At 42.0% G+C, this 21,241-nt stretch overlaps 1 protein-coding gene across 1 annotated transcript; it reads left to right on the forward strand.

The window, feature by feature from the left end:
* Positions 1 to 10,403: 10,403 nt before the first annotated feature.
* Positions 10,404 to 20,668, forward strand: LOC129738103 (uncharacterized protein K02A2.6-like). Its single transcript, XM_055729288.1, has 3 exons — positions 10,404 to 10,934; positions 11,014 to 13,395; positions 20,441 to 20,668. Exons 1-3 carry the CDS (start codon positions 10,404 to 10,406, stop codon positions 20,666 to 20,668), a joined length of 3,141 nt encoding a protein of 1,046 aa, XP_055585263.1.
* The last annotated feature ends 573 nt before the right edge of the window (positions 20,669 to 21,241 follow it).

Raw genomic sequence — 21,241 nt, forward strand, 5'->3', positions numbered from 1 at the left:
TTTGGGGTTCTAAACAGCAAATCCTTCCGAGACGTACGAAAGGAAGGAAAGAAGAACCCAGAGAATCTGAGGAATCAACCGAAAAAGAAATCAGAGCCACTTCCATTCGAGTCAAGGGGCCCGGGTCGCAAATCTTACACCAACCGGTGTGCAGCTTCCTTTCCCAGTTTTTATTGCTGGTTTATTTCCTTCGACGACCATGATGATGATGGGAAGCGACGAAGAGTATATTTTTATTTGTTTATTCATCTTTTCGGTTACTTTTGGGCTCCATTCTTTAGAGAGAGGGAGAGCGACTGGGGGTATACTGCGTTGCTGCCAAGGAGCATACTTCATCTCCTTCGTTTATGTAGTATTAGTGTCTCTCGAAAGCAAGTTTTTCCCGTTCGTTGAGGTTTTTTTTTCGGAGGGGTTTAAGATATCCTAAGCTGCCCCCCTAACAAAATCTTACTCCCGGAAGGTTTCCATCGAAAGCCATAAACTTGGCCCTGCCAGCTGGCTGCTCAGCTGTTTCTTCTTTTATGGAGCATTTACTCAAGTTTTCCTTTGCCGCTGCCTGCTCCTTAGGATTTTTATGCTCTGTTATTGTAGAGTTTATTTGCAAATATCTTCGTTTTTTTCCTCGCTCGCTATCTGCAGAAAGCGATCTGGTTCCTCGCCAACCGAAGAACGATTGGCGTAGGTCAGTGCCTAAAATAAATTCTATTACCGAAGAATATACGATTTGAGTTTCTTTTTTTCTTATTTTGAGACTTTCGGAGTCGACCGAAATGCTGCGTGCAACCGATCAGGAGAGAGCGATAAAAGACGGAGGAGAGCGTTTACGATTTCTTTCGGCAATGGAGACGAAGAACACAATGAATACGCATTAAAAGTTTATCGCGAAGGAAAAAAAGAAGGCGAAACGGTAGGTATTGCACTCCGATAAGACTCAACCGAACTGTTAAGCCTAGCGTTGGTGGAGGAAAAGTAACAATTTGACCTCTGACGTGTCAGACTGAACACTTTCTTCGCAAGTGTGCAGCCAAAAATTTAACGATCTTCCTCCCGTGTCGCTGGAGTCCCGATGTTTGCCTTCCAAGATTTTCGCCCATCATAATCTCTGCTTGTCTGTCTTTTCTGCAGTCCCTCGAGGGAGTTCCAGCCTTGGAAAATCTACTTATTTATGAAGGATCCCTTGAGCTAAACACATTCGGTTGGCTTTTATTGATGCGATACGTTCTCCATTAAGTAGGTAGGGCAGTTCTGTAGAGAGAGATTTCGGCACAGCAGGATCAGGAATGCAGCGTTTGTTGTGAGTCGCCGTGTTGTCTTCTCTGCAGATTAAGATTTACGACGATTGTTTGACTCATCGACTGCTGGTGCAGTTTCCTTTTTTTATACTATTTATCTGAGAACTGTTTGTTCATCACTATGAGAATGTATCAATTGCTTTTTTTTCAATCAATAAATGATGATAGAAGCCAGAATCACAATTCTGACTCGTGGTTGGCAATTTCTGGCATAAAAGAAAACCACGAGCTAGACTCGTGGTGAGATTGTTGTGCAACTGAAGACAATTTTTTCCATTGCTAAATTTAAATAAGCAAAACAAGATATTTTAAAGGCTGTTCGGATCAAAAAGTGGTCAAACTAATACGAATCGGTTTAACTTATTTGTCTTTGCGAAGAGCTAACCGAAGAGTCATCTGATGTTCAATGTTATAGGCGCTCAAGAAAATTCAAAAAAAGACTTTGGAAAACATTCCTATAATATACTTGACAGCTTTGTGGAATCGCTCGGAACAGCTGGGGTCCCGAAAAACTGGAATCGGCTTGGTAAACATACATAAATAGCAAGTAAAGTGTGTTTCACATAGAATCTGGTCGGATAAAATAGATCAATTCTTCGCAAAGCAATCACGTACAACAAAAGTAAAAATGTCATTTTGTAGGGTTTTTATTGCACTTTAAGGAAAAAAATACATGAAAATCATTTGTCAGGTTTTCGGATATATTTTCGAACTTTTTTTTGCACAGTATTGCTGGTAATTTCATTCGCCATCTTGTTCCGTTTGAGCGGGTTTTTTCATGGTTCTGCCACATTTCTCAGTTTGCCTTTAACTATTGCCCAATATTTCTCGACAGTTTGGTGGATTGATACTTTTTTCAACAAAATCGATCTTGTTCTCCTTATACCACTTAACGAAATCCCGGCTGTACTGGCAGCTTACCAGGTCCGGCCAGAACTTCACCGGACCATTGTGGGACCGAATGAATGGCAAAACCCTCTTCTGGAGACATTCTTCGTTGTAAACATTTCCATTCATTGTGTCCCCAGTGATGAAAATCTTAGTCTTCTTCCCACAACTACAGATCCCTTGCCAAATCATCAACTTACGAGCAAATTTATCTGCGAAAACAAATTTGAATCTACTCGCAACATTCCCTTTACGCTTCGCAAGGTGAAATTTGTTAGCAGGTATTTGTCCAAAATCCATTTTGACGTAAGTTTCGTCGTCCATCAAAATGCATCCATTGTTCTTGGTCAACACTTTCTCGTACAACTTCCTTGCTCTGGTTTTGGCAACCAGGTTTTGTTTCAACGTCCTGTTGGGGTGTTTGCTCGCATGATACGACCGCAAGCCTTCTCGCAAACAAATTCGTCGAGCTGTACTGTGGTTCGTCTTGAACTTTTTCGCGAAATCACGCAAGGAGATTCCAGGATTATTGTGAATTGATCGAATTACCTTTGCTCGCAGCTTCCGTTCATATATTCCACTTTTACGCCTGGTTTGTTTTGCTCGATCCACCGAAAGGGTCTCCCGGTAACGTTGCAGCATCGAATTTACAGTCGATTTTGGATATTTCAGGAATATCGCGATCTTACCCCTGACCACGTCGGTTTCTCTTCGTGAGTGGGCAGTATTTTCTCTAGCCTGACTGAATGCTTCAATCTTGATGAAATTTTCACCACTTAGTAAACAAACCATCCGAATCAAAACACTGTCAATAGATTCGCGATGTGACAACTAGGGGCACTGCAGTAAATGAAAAGATGCGACCAGATTCTAAGTGAAACAGACTTTATTTATGCACAAATTGCTTTGGTCGCATGCAGACTGATATAGGGGGCTTCGTACGCGTCTCCTGTGAGATAGTGGGGTTAGCTGCCTTGCGAGCCCGTGACTACAAAAAAACACAAGCAACGAACAACAAATTTCGGATGGAAATCGGCAAAGACCCACCCGACGAAAACGGACTAGCGATTGGAAACATGGAACATGGAACTGCCGATCTCTAAATTTCATGGGCAGTACTCACGTGCCCTCCAACGAATTGAAGAGCCGCTAATTCGACATCGTAGCGCTGCAGGAGGTATGCTGAAAGGGCTCTACGGTACGAATGTACCCAGATGGTCGTACCATTTACCAGAGCTGCGGCAACACACACTAGCTTGGGTCAGCTTTCATTGTAATGGGAAAGATGCAAAAGCGCGTAATCGGGTGGTGGCCGATCAACCCACGAATGTGCAGGTTGAAGATCAAGAACCGCTTCTTCAACATCAGCATTATCAAAGTGCACAGTCCTCACCTCGGAAGTACCGGTGATTTTAATGCACAGGTCGGCCAGAAGGAGAAATTCAAACCGACAATTGGAAGGTACAGTGCGCACCAGCTGACCAGCGAAAATAGCCACAGACTAATAGATTTCGCCGCCTCCAAACTAACAACCGTACGAAGTACCTCTTCCATCGCCTCCCTCACAAGTACACCTGGAGATCACCGTACCAATCGCAATCACAGATCGGCATCGTTTCGAGAGACCGCCTGCATTTCTTAGACAACATCGACGTCGGATCCTGTCGAGGCGCCAACATCGAGTCAGACCACTATCTGGTGATGGTGAAGATGCGCCCAAAACGCTCCGTATTGAACAACATAGGAGACTGACGCCCGCCTTGGTTAAATATCGTACGACTGAAGCAACATGAGGTTGCAGCAGACTACGCGTTCGAAGCAGCGCTTCCGGCAGAAAGCGAACTTGACCATGCCCCTCTCGAGGACTGTTGGGATACCATCAAGACAGCCATCAACAGCGTTGCGGAGAACGTCATCGGCATGTGGAACGAACACGACGGAACGAATTGTTCCACGAGGAATGTAGGAGGGTAATAGACAATGAAAACGCCGAGCGGGCGGCAGTAGTGCAATGGAAGAGGCAATGAGTTAGAATTTTGCAGGAGAAAAAGCGCCACATGGAGGACCAGGAGCTCGAGGAGCTCGAGGAGCTGCAGCAGCTGCATCGCTCCCAAGAAACACGAAAGCTCTATCAGAAACTCAACGCATCCCACAAAGGCTTCGTGCAGCAAGCCAAAATGTACCAGTAGGCATCCTGACGGACAATCGTGAGGTGATCAAAAGGTGGAAGCAGCACTTCGATGAACACCTGAATAACGCACATGCAGGAGACCAAGACGATGAGGGAAGGTACATCGCCGGCGTAGCTAACGACAAGGTAGAGCCACTCCCAACGATCAGTAAAGTTAAGGCAGTCATTCGTCAGCCGAATAGCAACAAATCGGCTGGGAAGGATGGCATCGCAGGTGAACTCATCAAAATGGGCCCGGATAAGTTGGCCGATTGCCTACACCGGTTGATGGAACGGAGGAGTGAAAGGATTTAATATGCCCCACCTACAAGAAGGACCCCTACGCACCAACTATTCATCGACTAGAAAGCCGCTAAGACTAGACGAGAACGGCGAAAAGCGGGGCACGATTTTTAACAAATCCTGTCCACTTATCTGCTTTGCCAACGACATTGATATAATCGGTAGATCAATCTGCGGCAGGGTAGGAGATCGACGGCGACGAGCTGGAGATAGTTGAAGACTTTGTCTATCTCGGCTCACTGGTGACCGCAGACAATCACATCAGCTGTGAGATTTGGCGGCGAATGATTGTGTGTTTATTGTTTATTTCTAATCCATCGGTCCAGAGGTCTAAATGGATGTGATGGGAAAAGCACAAGGCATAAAAACTCATCAGTGGAGAATGCATAGACGATACAATAATTATCAGAATTTAAAAACTAATACTAAAGATTTTACAAAATAAAAGCAATACTAGGATATAACATCAAACCAGAATACAAAAAATAACTTACCATTGCAGCTCGTAAGCGGTTCACAAACATATAACTCGTTAAATTTAAAATCGTATACATTGCATACATTGTTGAACATTGCACACATGGAACTTATAGGCTCGTTCTGTCCGTGGAGTGTTCGATGAAATCGAAGCCGGAGAAATTCTCGCGTTCTCAGTTGTCTAGACATCACGTTGAAGTCGACTCTCGCAAGAATGTTTGGTGCATCGATGTCACCGAGCAGCAATTTTCCAACAAACGCCACCTTCAGGTATTCACGTCGGTTAGCGAGGGTATCCAGATCTAACCAGGAGCATCGCTACGAAAACGTAGAAGATTCTTCCGGGACTGGCCAGAGGCTAATTCGGAGTACTGAGTAACGTTCGATAGTACAGATTCGATTCTACTGACCCAGGTGTCATGGCTGACCAGACGACTGCTGCAGATTCCAGGTTCGAGGGAACTTATGCCCAATAAAGAGTTCAAAGACACTATGGATTTGTGAATTCCCTGGTGGTTCGCAAAATAAATTCCAATGTCCTGTTCGCTTTGGCTACGACGTAGTTCAGTTGGTTTTCAAATGTAATTTTGTATTTAAAAGTACACCTAGATCATTCACAACGGAAACCCTTTTAAGACGCGAAGAGTGTAATAAATAACAAACATCATAATATTTCCTACACCAGGATGGCAGAGCGTTTGTTATGTCGTTATAACAAGTGCAGAAGAGAAGAGGCGCGATGTTGCTACCTTGTGGTACTCCTGAGTTATTCTGAAATATATAAGATTCAGCTCCCAGCCGAACAGTGAGAAAACGATTCTTCAAGAACGATTAGTCAAGAACGATTCAAACCAAAGAATAAGTCCTTCTCGGAGTCTGAGATGTTGAAGTTTTGCAAGGAGCAAACGGTGGTCAATGCGTTTTCAATCAGTATACACTGTGTCAACCTGACCCCTTTTTCCATAGTGCGAATGCGGAATGAAGTGAACTCCAATAAGTTCGTGTTCGTTGAACGTCCCGGATAAAATCCGTGTTGATCAATAGAAATGTACGACTTACCTACCTACTTAAGGGTCCAATGCCGATTGACCGACGCATATGGCTGAAATAAAAGATCTCCCCTGCTGGCGATCCGGCGCCAGCGTCTTCACTTGCTACCAGCCAAGGTTCCCGTCAACTGTGCGAATTTCAGTGGCTAGACTACGCCGCCACGAGCTTCTGGGCCTGCCTCTTCTTCGATGCCCATCTGGATTCCAGTCAAGCACCTCTCTGTAAGACTTAGCGGCATAAAAATGTCTCTGTGATACCAAAATTTCCAGCACCTTCAAACAGCCACATAGAGAAGTAATTAACCTGTAGGTAGTTCGATTTGTCGTTCGGTAGTTCGTATTGTTTTTCTTATGAACTTGGAATATAAACAACTACTTCGAAGCACTTGGAAATTTACCAGTGCGAATGGACAGGTTAAAAATAACTGAGAGTGACTTCCACAAAGCGTCTACACAATTTTTCAAGTGTTTACCAGAATTCCATCAGGTCTTACAGTCGACGACGACGGCTATGGACTCCACAAGCAACTGCGGTCGAGAAAATTTGGCCCTCGCACAAAGTGTAACCTGTACATAACTCTTTTTAGATCGGTTGTTCTCTAGGGCACTAGACATGGATATTGCTCGAGGAGGACCTGCGTACACTCGGAGTATTCGAGCGACGAGTTTTAAGGACCATCTTTGGTGGTGTGCGGGAGAACCAAGTGTGGACGTGAATGATGAACCACGAGCTCGCACGGCTCTACGGCGAGTTTAGTATCTAGAAAGTGGCGAAGGCTGGACGGATACACTGGACAGAACATGTTACGAGAATGCCGTACGACTGTCCTGCAAAACAGGTGTTCGCTGCCAATCCGGTAGAAACGAGACGAGCAGAAGCGCAAAGAGTTAGGTGGTTAGACCAAGTGGAGCGTGATCTGGCGAATGTGGGATCAAGAGAAATTGGAGAACGGTTGCCATGGACCAAGTGAATTGGAGGTATATTGTTCATCAGGTTATGCCGTGAGACGGAATACTATGTAAATAAAATAAATAAATAATAGGATAGTTTCAATTATATTTGTATGACTGATTCAATGAGCTCAATTGTAAATATTGGGAATTAAAATTCTGTGTATATATCCCGATATCCACGTCCTGGTTCCTCCGCTGTTGTTCTTTTTGCATCTTGATGCATGGTTGCCCAGCAAATTGTGCGTCTTAACTTATCCCTGAAGACTTCCTCAGAAGTCCGTGCTTCTGCACCCGGCGAAGATTGACCTTGTGCGGGAAAAATTCACTTGATATCATGACATAAATTTAACATTAGACTGAGTCGATTTGGGGTCATTTTGGAATTTCTCAAACCCTGGGGTCTTAAAAGCTTCGTCTTGGTTCAAAACTCATCCATGATTTTTTGTAGAATTTTTAAGTAACGTTTACATGAGTAAATTTGAACTTTTAGGAACTGAAAAATCAACATCACTTTTGTTTCGTCTGTGGAACCGAGCCAGCTTATGGTTTTTGTGCCAATTTATAAAATTCCTAAAGGATATTTTCCGCTCAACAACTTTGTCGAAGACTGTAACTTCGTATCTTATTAGGAAAAAAAGTTATTATCTGTTTAACAGGGGTATGTCTTTTCGCACTGATAAACAAAAAATTTAATTGACATCCCTGCAGAGTGCCTAGCGAGGTATTGCGTGACTACTTTCCATGGAACACTTCACGAGGCTCAAGCAGTGATGTCAATTGAATTTATTGTTAATCAATGCGAAAAGACATACCCCTGTTAAACAGCTAATAACTTTTTTCCTAATAAGATACTAAGTTACAGTCTTCGACAAAGTTGTTCAGCGGAAAATTTTCTTTAGGAATTTTATAAATTGGCATAAAAATCATAAGCTGGCTCGGTTCCACAGACGAAACAAAAGTTATGTTGATTTTTCAGTACAAAATATTCAATTTTCCCATACAAACCTAAAAGTTCAAATTTACTCATATAAACGTTACTTAAAAATTCTGCAAAAAATCATGGATGAGTTTTGGACCAAAACGAAGCTTTTCAGACCCCAGGGTTTGAGATATTCGAAAATGACCCCAAATCGACTCAGTCTAATGCGTGAGTGAGATGGAGATCAAATTTCCCCTATCTTTTGACAAAGGCTTATGGTTCTGGCTACAGGAGTGAGTGAATAGCTTTCCGCATTCTTCCCCTTTTTAGTTTTGCATCTAGACCGTTTGCTTTGTTGTGGAGTAAAGGGTGTAAAAAACAATCTGTGTGAGGATAGTATCATTTCATGGTTCCAAATTTTCTAGATCCTTTGCTCAAACTGCATTATAAATCTTACGAAAACTGAAAAGCTAAAAACGATTTTTGTGTTAAGTAGAGCTCATATTGGGCTATTTGAATCCACCGAAAACGGGTTTTGTTTACTTTATCTTTTATACCCTTTTCACATGTTGGTGCTGATATTATCAATTGAATTATTACAGTTGTTTTTATTATATTCATTGTTCATTGCGTAAAGTTAATTATTAGTTTGTAGTTGAGTCTATTATATTTATAATTGGATGCGAGAAAATCAACTACGCTTAGATGATTGGTATAACCAGCTGAAATAATTTGAACAACTGTGGTCTTTTTTCTCCGTATACTCTCCATAGTTCTTTAACACAATGACCTGCACGCTCTCTTTTTTCTTCAACCTTTCATTATGCTTTTTTTTCCTTTTTTTAGACTGACAACATCGTCATTCCACACTTTCAAATGTTTCTTTTCATGTTTCAGTAGAACGTGTTTTTTGTACCGATTTAAAATATACTTTTACTCACTTTCATTAATCATTATTTGTATTCACCACAGAAACCAGGACAAGCCGACATTGTTGGAAACTAGGGAGCCAACCAGCTTGCTAATAGTGTAGATCCAAGAGAGTTTCAGAAAAGTTATTACAGGTTCTGACGCTTAATTTCTAATGTAAACAAGAAGTATAGAATTCTAGGTGTAGGATATGAGTTCAACCCTGTTGATAATTAACGAGAGAAGTATTTAGAGAGAGAGAGCACAGTCTGTCCGGGCTATTCAAGCGTCGGCTGCGGCAGTTACATTTTGATCAGTGTACCGAACAGTTGAAAATAAAAGTCGTGTCATTCGAAATCTGTGCGTATTATTTTGTACCGAAATATCGATAGTTTGTGAACGCTACAAGTGGCGCAGTCGGTAGTATGGTAAGTTTTTTTTTTAACTTTTCGATGATAAGTGAAAGGCATTTGGGCTGTGTGTGTATTTTTCTTTCTGAAGTGACGCGGTTTGCTTTGCCCAAGCTAACAGAAGAAAAATATGAACTGCTAAAGAAAGATGGCGGGAAGAATGATGAAATGTCGAAAAGAGCGTTTAGTGATTTGTATTGGTGTGAGACTTGAAGTCTGCTGAATGTTGTGTGAAGTGAAGGACAAACGTTGTCTTTTTTTTTCGCTGTTGCAAGACAAAGAGAGCCCGACGGTAAGTCGAAGTCAGTTTCAGTGTGAGACCAACTGTATGTTGAAGTCGCGAGAGGAAAATTGTGAACGGCGAGCCCAAATGAAGTTTGTAGTCGCTAGAATGAAAGAGTCCGAATTTTGTTCGTAGTCACTGTTTCGGCGAGACCAGTTGAATTCTGCAGTCGCTCAGATGAAACTCGCATAAAGTGTTGTATTCAAAAGAGGATAAGAAAAAGTTTTTCGACATCAAGTGAGCCCGACGCTTAGTCGTAGTCATCCGTACAGCAAGACCAACCTTGTGTTGTAGTTGCATAGAAATTTAGTGAGAGGGTAAATTTGAACATTTTTTTCAGAACCACAAACACTTTTAACTAAATGAAAACGGTCCAAATTGCACAGGCTATGTTTTGTGATGTTTTTTTTTCAAAGCAATGTTAAAAATGAAGCGAGAGAGCTAAAGTTTGGAATTGTATTTGTACCGTTATTTAAAAGTTGAGTTAATCTGTAGTGGAATGGAGCCCAGATTGTTTTTTTTTCTCAATTGGTTTTCTAAAATGCTGAAAAAGGAAAATGAGATCTTGACAGCTAGTTTTTTATTTTCACCCTTTTTAGATGAATGCAGGAAACGCAAACTGGCCATTGCAGCCTTTCAATGACGCAACCAATCCCCAGGGTCTGCGAAGAGAGTGGGAGGAGTGGTTGCGCTCATTTGAACTTTTTGTTGAGCTCAGAGGGGTGCAAACGCAGCATGAAAAATTAGTGATGCTTTTGACGTATGGAGGACGCGGTTTGCAAAGAACGTACTACAATGCTGGACCGGCGCAGGATGAAATTCATCCGGAACCAACCCGAATCCCCTATCGTCCAGAAGAAGAACCGGAATATGACAACGCAATAAAACGACTCAACAAGTTTTTCATCGGTAAACATAACGATCGAGTTGAGTTAGAGATATTCCGTTCAATGCGACAGTCGAATGAAGAAGCATTTAATCTATTCATTTTACGTCTCCGAGAGCAAGCGGTGCGGTGCGACTTTGGCGAAAGAATCGAGAAGGAAATTATGCAGCAGGTTACCATGGGCGCTCGCGATGAGAGGGTCCGCGACAAAGGGATGGAGAATATTATGACACTTGACGAAATAACAAATTACGCCGTAAATCGTGAAATGCTTTGTAAACAAAAAGAAAGAGCTAAGGCTGTTGCTGATGAGCCTCTGGTGGCCACTATTCGAGAAGAGAATAAGAATAGAGGCGGCCTATTTCGTCGAGCACCTTATCGAAACAACCGCTGGGTACAGCCTAAGGCGAATTATCGGAATACATTTTCAAGAACAAGTGTTGAAAGTAGGACTTGACGTCTACCACGTTCAGGCTCTCAAACCGTTTCCTAAATTTCCTAATGTCGAAATCAAATTGACTATTGATGAAAAAGTTCCACCGAAAAGAATCTCATATCTACGAATACCAAGTCCAATGGAACAAAAAGTTGACCAAAAGATTCTTGAAATGCTGCGATGTGATATCATCGAACCCGTTGAAGGGACAACTGAGTGGATTTCCCCTATGGTGGTCGTGCCAAAAGGGAAAGACGATGTGCGGCTTTGCATCAACATGAGGTATCCCAATACCGCTATCCAGAGAGAGTATTATCCTCTTCCGGTTATCGACACCTTTCTTAATAAGTTAAGAGGTTCGGTATGTTTTTCTAAGCTGGATATTACATCAGCTTTCCATCATATCGAATTACATCCGGACTCACGAAACATTACGACATTCATGACTGGGCGTGGACTCATGCGGTTCAAAAGATTATTTTTCGGTATAAACTGCGCACCTGAGATATTCCAGCGGGTTATGACCCAGATGCTGGCGGGAATAGATGGCGTGATAGTTTATATAGATGATATTGTTGTCACTGGCCGAACATCTCAGGAGCATAATACCCGATTGAAACAAGTGTTGAAAGTCCTCCGCCTGAACAATGCTTTGCTGAATGACAAGAAATGCGTTTATGGTGTTAATGAAATAGAGATACTAGGTTTCAAAGTCAATGCAGCAGGAATCAGTCCGTCAGACGAAAAAATTTCCGCAATCAAAAACTTTAGGAAACCAGAAACAAAAGAAGAAATGAGAAGTTTCCTGGGATTGATCAATTTTGTTGGTCACTTCATTCCACGCCTATCTGCCAGATCCGAACCATTACGAAAGTTTATCCGTGGCGAAGTTGAATCGTTTGGAAAGGAACAATGTGACGCTTTCGATGATCTCCGAAATGATTTAACGGTTAAAGTACTTAAACTTGGGTTTTTCAATCCAGTGGATGCAATTGAAATTTATGTAGACGCCTCCCCGAGTGGTCTCGGTGCCGTTCTCGTTCAGCGCGGTAAGGACGGAATGCCCAGAATTATATGTTTTGCATCAAAGGGGCTTACAATGTGCGAAAAAGTGTATCCTCAGACACAGCGAGAGGCTCTAGCTGTAGTATGGGCGGTAGAAAAATTCTACCTCTATGTTTACGGTATGCATTTCACTTTATACACCGACCACAAGACATTAGAGTACATTTATGGAGGTAAACATCAAAATGGTCGTCGGGCATGTACCAGAGCGGAATCCTGGGCTCTTCGTCTGCAGCCTTATACCTTCACTGTGAAACACATTCCAGGGCATATGAACATTTCTGACATCCTATCGCGCTTATGCCCAAATGGAGAAGCAGCTTTTGACGAAGAATCCGAGCATTTTCTCTTTGCTGCAGGGGAAGGTTTATCGGCGATAAGCTTGGAGGAAATAAGGAATGAAACGAAAAAAGATGGCGCTCTTATGGCTGTCGTTGACGCTCTGAAAACTGGCAATTGGCCAACAAACTTGATCCGGTACGAAGCGTTTAAAAGAGAGCTTGGAATTATGGAGGGTATTCTGATAAGGGACGAACGTATTGTTCTACCACAAAGCCTGAGGAGCAAAGCACTGGATATAGCACACCGTGGTCATCCTGGAGTAGTCGCTATGCGAAAAATTCTTCGCGAAAAAGTTTGGTGGCCTTGCATGGACAAGGATGTCACCAACAGGGTACACGAATGTGCTGGCTGTGCAGCGGTCAGTTCTCAGTTCCCTCCTGAACCTATGACCAGGAAGGAGATCCCGGATCGGCCATGGCAGGATATCGCCATCGATTTTTTTACGGCCAAAGAGTGTGGCACATTCCGCGTTGTAGTAGACTACTTTAGTAGATTTTTGAGAGTGGTAGAGATGAAGTCAACTGACGCAGCGCATACCAAATCTGCACTTCAGACGTTGTTCGACGAATACTCTTATCCGGAGTCCATACGTAGCGACAATGGACCACCATTTACGAGCCAAGAGTTTGCTAACTATTGCACGGAAAGAAATATTCGACTGATTCATACTATACCTTATTGGCCACAAATGAATGGCATGGTTGAGCGGCAGAATCAAGGTCTGCTAAGGGCTCTACAAATCGCAAAAGCAACGCATAAGGATTGGCGTAAAGCTTTGAAAGAGTATATTCAAATGTACAATAGTACTCCCCACACTGTGACGGGAAAAGCACCATCGGAGTTAATGAATGGCCGACCAATCAAAGACTTCCTGCCTTCAATCAGAACAGATCCTTATTTCTACCGAGAAGAAGCGGTGCGCGAGAGAGACGCGGTGGAGAAGTTGAAAGGGAAAAAATATGCAGATTGTCGCAGACACGCCGCGCCTTCAGATATAAAAGAGAACGATACCGTAATCGTACGGAATTACGAATTTGGGAAGCTTGAGCCAAAATTCAAATTGGAGCGTTTTCGAGTTGATCGAAGATCTGGAAACGATTGTAAAATCACTAATGACGAAGGAGTGTCATATCGTCGTTCGGTTTCTCACTTGCGAAAGTTTCCAAATGAAAATAAAGGTTGGTGCAGAACTTGTCTATCGATTATCGTTTTAATCTATTCAAATTATTTTAATACAAAAAAAAATCTTATTTATTCACAGCTCAACTTTATTCCTCAAAAGGTTCTCCTACCAAAGGCGGTTCACTTTCGTACGCATCTGGGGCCGAAAAGGAATCTAACAAGGACTCGATTGTGGCTGAACAAGTGAAGAGGATTTCAGATGACCTACAATCACCTAATATATCAAAACAACTTGAAGATATTCAACCGAGATCGAAGAACAGAACTGCGATCGAGACCCGTCCAGTACGCACACGGAAGGCTAGAGTGCGATACAGCCCATGAATTGATTCAAGCGAATTAATTTTTTTTTTTGATCTTTTTTTTTTGTGAGAGGGGAAAGGATGTAGGATATGAGTTCAACCCTGTTGATAATTAACGAGAGAAGTATTTAGAGAGAGAGTCAGTCTGTCCGGGCTATTCAAGCGTCGGCTGCGGCAGTTACATTTTGATCAGTGTACCGAACAGTTGAAAATAAAAGTCGTGTCATTCGAAATCTGTGCGTATTATTTTGTACCGAAATATCGATAGTTTGTGAACGCTACATAGGAATGATGAATTTATCTCTACAAACTCCGTATTAAAAGTACACACAATAAAAACCAACATTTTTCCAGGATTTTATCTGAAATGAACACCTATTTTTGTAAATAACTGTTGAATGCATTGATCAAAATTGATGCAATTTATTGAAGCAAAGATATATTTGTGCAAATTTTTGTGGTTTTTAAGATAGCGCCTAATGAAGAAGTTTTTGAAAATTTACCTTTTTTATCACTTGCCCTTATAAAATTTTCGTATTGCTCTAAAAAAAAACTCTAACATTCCTTAGCTTCATGGAATCAATCATCTTCAATTTTAATAAAATTTGAAGATCCTTAGATCTCCTCAACCGATTTACCATATGAACTTTGGTCGAATAGTTGATTTCCAGCTGTTTTTGGGTCTACCACTGGGGTTTTCCACTATTTTCCTCGATCTTGCCCAAAAATTTTGGTCTATAAGCTTCTGCGTTGGACGCTGTCTAAAAAACCACTTGACAGATTGTCACCAAATATTGCACACGTACACATCACCGTACTAAATAGGTCCACTGAAAATTTTATCAATTTCAATTCATGCATTCAAAAGCTACTCATAAAACAAAGTTTTTTTGTGAATACACTCCTTAGGCTTAGAATCGGCCACTGTCGACTTACTCATGACTATCTTCTTACTTCTTATTCGTTTCCTCCAATCTGTTCTAAACGTAAAATCTATCTTACTGTTGACCCCATATCTTTTTGGAGTGCGTCATGTTACGTCGAAAAATAGTATTGTTGAATCTTAGTAATTCTATTGAAATAATTTTTGTATAAAGAGAAACAACAAGAAGACAAAGTTATAAGAATCCTGAAAAATGTGGATACGTTAAACTGTTATAAAATTGTTAAAATAAGAATATAGTTTTTAAATTTGCTGTTTATTGTGATAAATAGAATAGAGACACGAAAGACCTTGATAAGTATTGTAAATGTAAAAACTGTAAATAAAAAAAATCGCCTCGACTAGAAATCGAACTCGGGTCCTTCGATTATCTTTCCGTTACCTTACCCATAGGCCAAATCGTCAGATGAAACTATTCAAACTATAGCTCAATAATACAATTCACTTCATCCAGTTGAATTCGCTGATTTTACGGCAGAAAACGCTCATCGTGCCCCGATAAATAAGCTTATACTGCCCAGGGAGAGTTCTCATTATACCCCTGCAGTGACTGCTTTTCGACTTTCGGCAACAAATTTTAAATTGAATTTTTGAACGTTTTTATGGACTTTTTTTTATTTTAAGCAAGTTTGGAAATATACTTTTTTAAGTGTCTGAGCACGAAACCATGATGTAACTCACATATTATAGCGTTCTCTATGATTAAATAAGCGTCCTTCTTAAAGTCGCCATTATGCCCTTATCTCCTGTATTTATCATTCATATAATTGGAATTGATTGTTTTCCCGTTCAGTCGAATTGTTTTGATTCGTAATCTACTTAAAGTCATTTGAAGTTTACATACCTAACCTTGACCAAGTTGCTCAACGTGTCCCAGTTCCAGACTTGGTTTTATGAACCCGGAGTAAGAAGCACAATCTGATAAATATACGTACGTACCTAAACGAGAGAATCAAATAAAGGAGAAAATGAAAATGTAATAAAAATTTACTCACTTGCAAAAATAAACAGTTCGAACTCACACACACACAGCCACAAATGTCGGTGCCCTGTGTAAAAGTGATTCATTCAACATTCTATCAGTAACTATACTAGAGAGACTTCGGAGACCTCCACAACATTCCCCTTTCCCGGGTTCCCCAGCAAAAAAAACCCCAAAAAAAAAAGATGGGAACTTTGATTCACAACTATACCACCAACCCCACCCTCTTCCCATTCTTCGCACCGTAGCCAAAGTTGGGCACGAGTGAGTTGATATCATCCCAAATATCAACGGCCGGAGCCTGGATGCTGGGAAGGGGGAAGAAAAAAAGTAATAAAAAAGTCGAACCATAAAAATGAAGGAAGAAAGTAACTAGTAGCACACAAATGCCGGGGCTTCTGCAGCTGATTTTCCTCAGCCGGGCCACGTGGGTTTGTTTTGTCTGGTATTCTCAGGCCCCCGCCCTCCTCCGATGAACCTCCCCCATCCTACGGCAGCCGGATTCATGCTCTGGTTATGTGCCCGGCGAATTCGAGACCAGACCAGACTACATAAAGGGCCCGGACCGGGAGTTAAGTTTCCCTTTTTCCTCACTGGGCAGGAGAAGATGGCAGATCGGAAGGACTACGATTAATCTTGTTTGGGTGCATTGAAGCTATCAAATCGAAATTTGTCACTTTATTGTTTGTCTGTTGTTGGCCGGCTAATGCAGCCAGTTTAATGGGAGCCTGGATTGTCGATTCTCTGGATCTGTGTTTCTGTGTTCCATCTCTCGATGATAAGGTCAAAGTAGTTTCGGGTGTTGGGCCAAAACTTCCGGAACGTTTTTGAACCGTAGCTTGAACGGGAAGATTAAATAATACCAATTAAGATTATTGAACCGACTTTAATTTGAATGAAATAGAACTCCAAACGGTAAAAACTTATAAATTTACTCAAACGTACAACTTTCTACAGGTTACCGCTAGCATAGGCTTGCCAGATACTTTCAGAAAAAACTTTTGTTCGGTTTTAATAAAAAATTGTTGTTTGGTAATTTGTTAAAAAATTTGAAAACTGAAAAAAGCTTCCATTTTTATATAATTTGGACAATTAAGTCAAAAAAGATGGTGTATAATAAAAGACAATTAAATTGAGATTTCTGCGAAAAAACTATTATCATCTAAAATTATTTGGAAGCAACCTCAACAATATTTTCTTCATACATTGATTGAACGTGCTCCAAGGAACCAATTAATTCAAATTGAGACTAAAATTTGAGTGAACTTTGTAAAAAAATTCCAAGAAAAAAAGTGGGACATTTTGATGAAAAAGCGGTACATTCAACAAAAAAGAGGGACATGTCCCGCTTTTTCGGGACGGATGGCAACCCTACGCTAGCACAATTGTTTTGATTCGATTACCGTCGTATTAACTTAAACCGTGTTACGGATATATTAGCAGTGACTAGACCAGCCAAGGCAAGGTACTTTTAGAGTACGGAAACTTAGGGCCGGCTGGGTGACCAAGGACTTTATTGCTACACAATTATTTGATTCGCTTACTCAAGCAATCAAACAACCTAATGGAAAAAAAACTAGTCCTGGTACCAGATTTGAACCCAATCCTCCGAGATGATAGCCAAACACGCTGCCACAATGCCACGCCTAGATATTGCCTTGCCGGCAGCTAAAATTCGAAGTGGTTATAAGATTCCTAGAATTCCCGCCAGGGCAGCCAGCGGCCAGCAGCAAAGATGCATGTTGATTATTACTAAGAAACATTATGAAATGGCATATAAATCAATCATCGGTTAAAATAATATTGGTTTAAAAAAATGAAATTTTATGTTTATAACTGTTAAGCATAATATTAGGCTTTTTGAGCCCTAATTTGTATTTTTTACACTGTGTGGATGCGATTGACATGTCACAAAAAAAGCTATTTGAGGAACTTTTTGGAACTTCAAGTCCATAGAAGGCTATTTGAGGAATCTTTTGTAACTTTCATGTTCACATTCGAGAAATTTCGGTACCAATTTCCTTTGGAACCTTTGTTCAACGAAATTCGGAACTTTGGAGGCACGAATTTAAGTAAATATGAGACTTTTGGTTGCTTGGGTAATTACCACTGAATACTTGTTCGAAACTGAAGCGTAGCAAGTCATTGGCCATTGCTGAGGGATACCAGATTAGATTTAATTTAAAGACCAGGCATTCGAAGAGCCCACTCTAATTCTACTCAACATCTGATCAGTTGGATCGGATCGTGCAGAAACGTGAAAGTCGTCAGAAACGGTGCATCATCTCAAGGAAGGGTTCTCTCAGAGGTAAATGTTCTGCAATATCATCAACATCACTTAAAATAAGTAAATCGACATACCCTAACGCCAAGTCTTGATGTTTACATCAGGGCCCTTTTAAAACCGGTTTCCGAAGCATCGTTCGTGTCACGTGGTGACGACAGCATACGGCGACTCCTACACCTCATCGTGTTAAGGGAGTGGATGAATCATCGCTTCGACGAGTATTCGTGAAACAATCTTCGATCAGAGCTAAAGTATCCGATCAACCAGCGACGGAGTGCATTGATATGGTAATCCTCAGCTGCCAGTAAGACACTCAGACATCAAACTTCATCAGCGTGTGTTGGTAAGATCAGGGATCATCCACTGGTGAACATCTCGTCGGCACCCGAGTCAGTCTCCGCCGGTGCTCGAGAAGGCAGTCATCGATAGCGGGTCATATCAAAAAATCGTTGCCGCTCCGCAAGATAAACGTCGGTGTGCGCAGGTAACGATCACGGATTCGAGGAGTCGAGACGGAGACGGTGAGTTATCGGAAAAGGGATTCTCGACAGAAGCATCTAGAGATCATCGTGCACAAAAAAAATTGTGAGGTAGATTAAAGCGGAAGAAGAGCTTGAGTGTTGTTTTTTTTTTATTGATCACCCAGGTGGTAAATCCTTTCCATTCCAAGGCACGGCGAGCGATCGAGTCCCCCCAGTTTGCTACTCTGGGTCCATGAGTGCAATTGGACGACTCATGATACTAAGTAACCCTACGCCATAAAGTCCACATGGGGCCGCAGACCTGGTTCCCACCTCAAACTGTTTAGTACACTATGCTTCAATAGTGGGAGGTCTATTCGCGCTAGTGCGCTCCAAGGCAATACTCATTAAAGAGACCACCTTCACCAAAACCTCTCATCCTTACAACTCGACGCCTGAACTCTCCTCTAACGACTTGAGAACCGACATCTCCTCGCAATGACTCAAGATTCCCACACAAACCTCTCCTCTTCGCGACTTGAGGCCTGATCTCTCCTCTAACGACTAGAGATCCGACCCCTCCTGGCATCGACTCGAGGTTTACCTCTCCTCTGCACGATTCAAGGCCTGATCTCTCCTCTAACGACTTGAAATCTGACCTCTCCTCGTAATGACTCGAGATGACCACTTGTACCCCTCCTCTTGTTGATAAGGGGCCAGATCCCTCCTATTACGACTCGAGACCCGACCCCTTATCATAAAGACTCGGGGTTGACCACACAAACCTCTCCGCCTGAAGGTTTGAGGCCTGACCTCTCCTCTAACGACTCGAGGCCCGACCTCTTATCTTCAGGGTTCAAGGTTTGCCACCTTGCTCGTCGTGTGCCTGATCGAGAGCAGCTGATCCTAGACTCGCGCCTGCCACGGCACACGCGCGGGACTTAACGCAACGACTCGGATGATTCCCGACAAAGACGTCATCCTACTCCAACTCGAATGGCTCACCCGGCGTCGAAAGCCACTCTACCCGTGGGTATTCCCTGGACGTGGAATAACCCTTTCCCAACGATTTGAGCTTGAGTGTTGTGGTGTTCGGCCGATGTATAGTGCTTGTAAGCGTCGTTCTTACCAACACCAGTACCAGTGTTTTGGATTTCACACACTCTTCTGTGAGTTATAGCACAGGTTGCGTAGTGAAGGGGGTTGTGTAAGCTTGTGTGTGGGTAATCAATTGCTAGTGAGGCGTGAGCTTTGTTTACCTTTTTGGGTGAACATCTCGAAGATAGTCTTTGAGTATTCTAAAAGCCCAGGAGACGGATTCAGGTACACGACGTAGCCACTTCAAAAACAGCATGACCAAGGCGTAAATTTATCGAATTTATTCGAAACAGCAGCGCAAGGCGAGCGATACAGTCGATGCATGAAAATCAAGTAGGTACATTACGTAAGTGAATCATTTTCAAGTTGATCTTCCATATTGCCAAAATTATATTTACCTAAACTCGTGTCTCAATATACCCACAATTTGTCACAATCGATGTAAGTCTTATGTAGGAGAGTTTTGATTGAAAAATTTAAGGTCTTGCGAGAAACATTCCCCCCTTGATTGATATTGTTGCTTGATCCGTGATACCTAGTAACCCGGTTATAAAAACTACAAAATAAAAAACAAAAATCAAACGATTTGTAACCAACCGGTAACAACCGATGAAGGTACTGCCCAAATCAACCATGGCCCAAATGGAGCTGTGTCAGGTTAAAGTTGACCTCTCCGTACTTCCGATTTATCCTACCTGAAAGTCGTGGAATGAGCCTGCCACTTGAGGATTGACGCTGCTCGTTGAGCTTTGCGCACTAATCTAACTGCTCAAGCTACGTAACACTCTTTATCCTCTACCAGAGTGATGTCGATGGGAATCATGCCCGCGATGAAAAAGCTTCATCTGTTGAGATGATCCTGTATGCACAGCAAACTCGCATGGCTAGAGCCGAAATGTACTCCGTAATTTCCAACTGTTACGCTCGACCTCTAGGGCTGAGCTCCAGGCCACTTCTCCGTATCATAGTTTTGATAGTGCAACGCTCGCAAGGAGACGTCTCTTGCTACTCTTTGGACCATGACAGTTAGGCCCACGCCAATCCACGCCAATGAGTCGATGACTTCAAACTCACTATCACAACAGTATTTGTCATGCCACCAAAACTTATGCGATTATCGACCAATTCTCCAAGGTATTTCAGCTGCTTCTTCGAAGGTGTGGTGTGTCCTTCAACAGTAATCTCCATAACTCTTTTGTTGGTCACGAGTACATTGGTTTTATGGTGGTCTATCTGAAGCATGATTCCTTCCATCCAGATGCCAACCTTTTCTGAAGATACCGTTGGAAGGTCTTCTATCTCCTCGATTCCCGAGAAACCATAAGCTCTAACGACTTGTCAAAATGCTATTCAACAACAGCTTTAGAGCTTCTCTGTTCTATCTTAGTACTGTGAGTCAATTTTAATTGCTATTTTAGTGTCCATGGTTACTTGGATTGCTTCGCAGGTAATCATGGGCACGATATCGTCTGCAAATCCGAAAATCTGCAAACTTGCTGGTAGTTTCAGCGTTTACACTTCTTTATAAATGGCATTTCAGAGCACAGGTCCTCGTATGGAACCCTATGAAACACCCGCTGTTAGGGCAGTAGATCGTAACCCA

This window comes from Uranotaenia lowii, chromosome 1 (genome assembly GCF_029784155.1).
Source record: "Uranotaenia lowii strain MFRU-FL chromosome 1, ASM2978415v1, whole genome shotgun sequence".
Classification (NCBI taxonomy): Eukaryota; Metazoa; Arthropoda; class Insecta; order Diptera; family Culicidae; genus Uranotaenia; species Uranotaenia lowii.